The following is a 1558-nucleotide window of genomic DNA, read 5'->3' on the forward strand; positions in this document are numbered from 1 at the left end:
TATCGCAAAACCATCTCCACGGGGGCAACTTGGACTCTTTTTTAGATTCAAAAAAGAACCAATTTTGGGAGACCTTTAATTTTGGAGCCAATTTTATATTGTTCAAAACAATGCCTGGCAAGAGTTTATTCTTGATTTTTTAGAAATTTTTAANTGCAAGACCCATAATGTTTTTCCTTCGAGGTTAAGGTAAGGATTCTCTGGCGGCGAAGTTAATTGGTTTTTGGCATTACAACCAAAATTTCCAGATCAATTTTTCTTGGCGAGCCATTATTCCGCCAGTTCGGAATGATCCCAATTCAGACCTGGGGAGTCGATAAGAGATATTTTAAAAATACCATTTCTCATAAACTTTGTTCAGCGGGTCTTGTATCATCTTTAATACAAATCCTTAGTAACGCAGAGTTTTCACTTAGAAGGACTAAATCATGAAGTTTATCTAAATGGAGTACCTCATAGTTCGAAGAATCTGTAATATCATACTTCAAGAAAGCATCCTTAACTGTATTAGCGACATCGCATCTTATAGCATGAACCTCCTCGATACATTGGTTTTTTTTTGGTTCTAAAATCTCACAGAAAACATTTGTACATGGCAATTGATCTTCTGGCAACAATTTCTTTTTTAACAATGAGTTACAGAAATTAGATTTCCCAGTATTTACATCACCAGTAATAAAAACTTTTGAAGAAACATCATTTACTCTTCTTTGCAGTGACTTCAAATGGTTAATTGATCTTTTCAATTGAGTAGTGAACAATATAGCTAGTGCTTCTTTTGACAATTCAATGTTATTATTTGTATCAAAATTACCGTCTAATTTCACTTGTAGGTTTAAGACGTTTAATTTTATTGTTTTTGGGTCATCCTCAGGGATATGTATAGGTCTAGATTCGTTTTCTTCCTTGATAAAGTCTAATAATTCGATGATTTGTAAAATAGATCTGTCTAGGGTCTTTCTATTATTGTTGTAAGTCCATTGACTTAACTGAGCTGATGCTGCCGTTCTATTACTTGCTAGTTCATCCTTCGTCACCATCTTACTATTCAGGTTAAGTTCAAATTTATTATTATCTTTTTCCAAATCATTAATAAAGGTAGTCTCTGTAGGGATGTCATTGTAATATTCATCAAAATTATCATCATCATCTTCTTCGCTATAGATAGGAGGAATAGGATGCGAACTAGTTACAGCTTCTTGTAAAGGTAAACCATTCTTTACAGCTTCATCAGCTGTACTCATATTATCATTACTACTTGTAGTTTCAGTAGGTGAGAATTGAAATCCATAACTCTCAGAATCATTACTGTCAGAAGTAGGACTAGGCATAATTTAAACAATATAACATGAAAAGGTATACTACTTGACCTTGATCCTCTTAATTTATATTGATAAGGACGATCTACAGCAATTCAATAGGTCTAATTTAAATACAACTAGTGATTATCAAGTTAGATAGTGTTTTGATGGTTGTTTAAACATCACCATGTTATTTTTTACATCAACGAGCCCCATTAACTCATTTCGGAAATCTACCGAGAAACACATGTAGAAAA

The 1558-nt window shown here is 33.1% G+C and overlaps 1 protein-coding gene across 1 annotated transcript; it reads right to left on the reverse strand.

Annotated features, from left to right (window-relative positions):
* Nucleotides 1-344: 344 nt before the first annotated feature.
* On the reverse strand, nucleotides 345-1331 carry Kpol_1074p5 (uncharacterized protein; the record flags this gene model as incomplete). The annotated part of the gene is made up of 1 exon (XM_001642160.1): nucleotides 345-1331. One exon carries the CDS (start codon nucleotides 1329-1331, stop codon nucleotides 345-347), a length of 987 nt encoding a protein of 328 aa, XP_001642210.1.
* Between the last annotated feature and the right edge of the window lie 227 nt (nucleotides 1332-1558).

This window comes from Vanderwaltozyma polyspora, genomic scaffold (genome assembly GCF_000150035.1).
Source record: "Vanderwaltozyma polyspora DSM 70294 KpolScaffold1074 genomic scaffold, whole genome shotgun sequence".
Classification (NCBI taxonomy): Eukaryota; Fungi; Ascomycota; class Saccharomycetes; order Saccharomycetales; family Saccharomycetaceae; genus Vanderwaltozyma; species Vanderwaltozyma polyspora.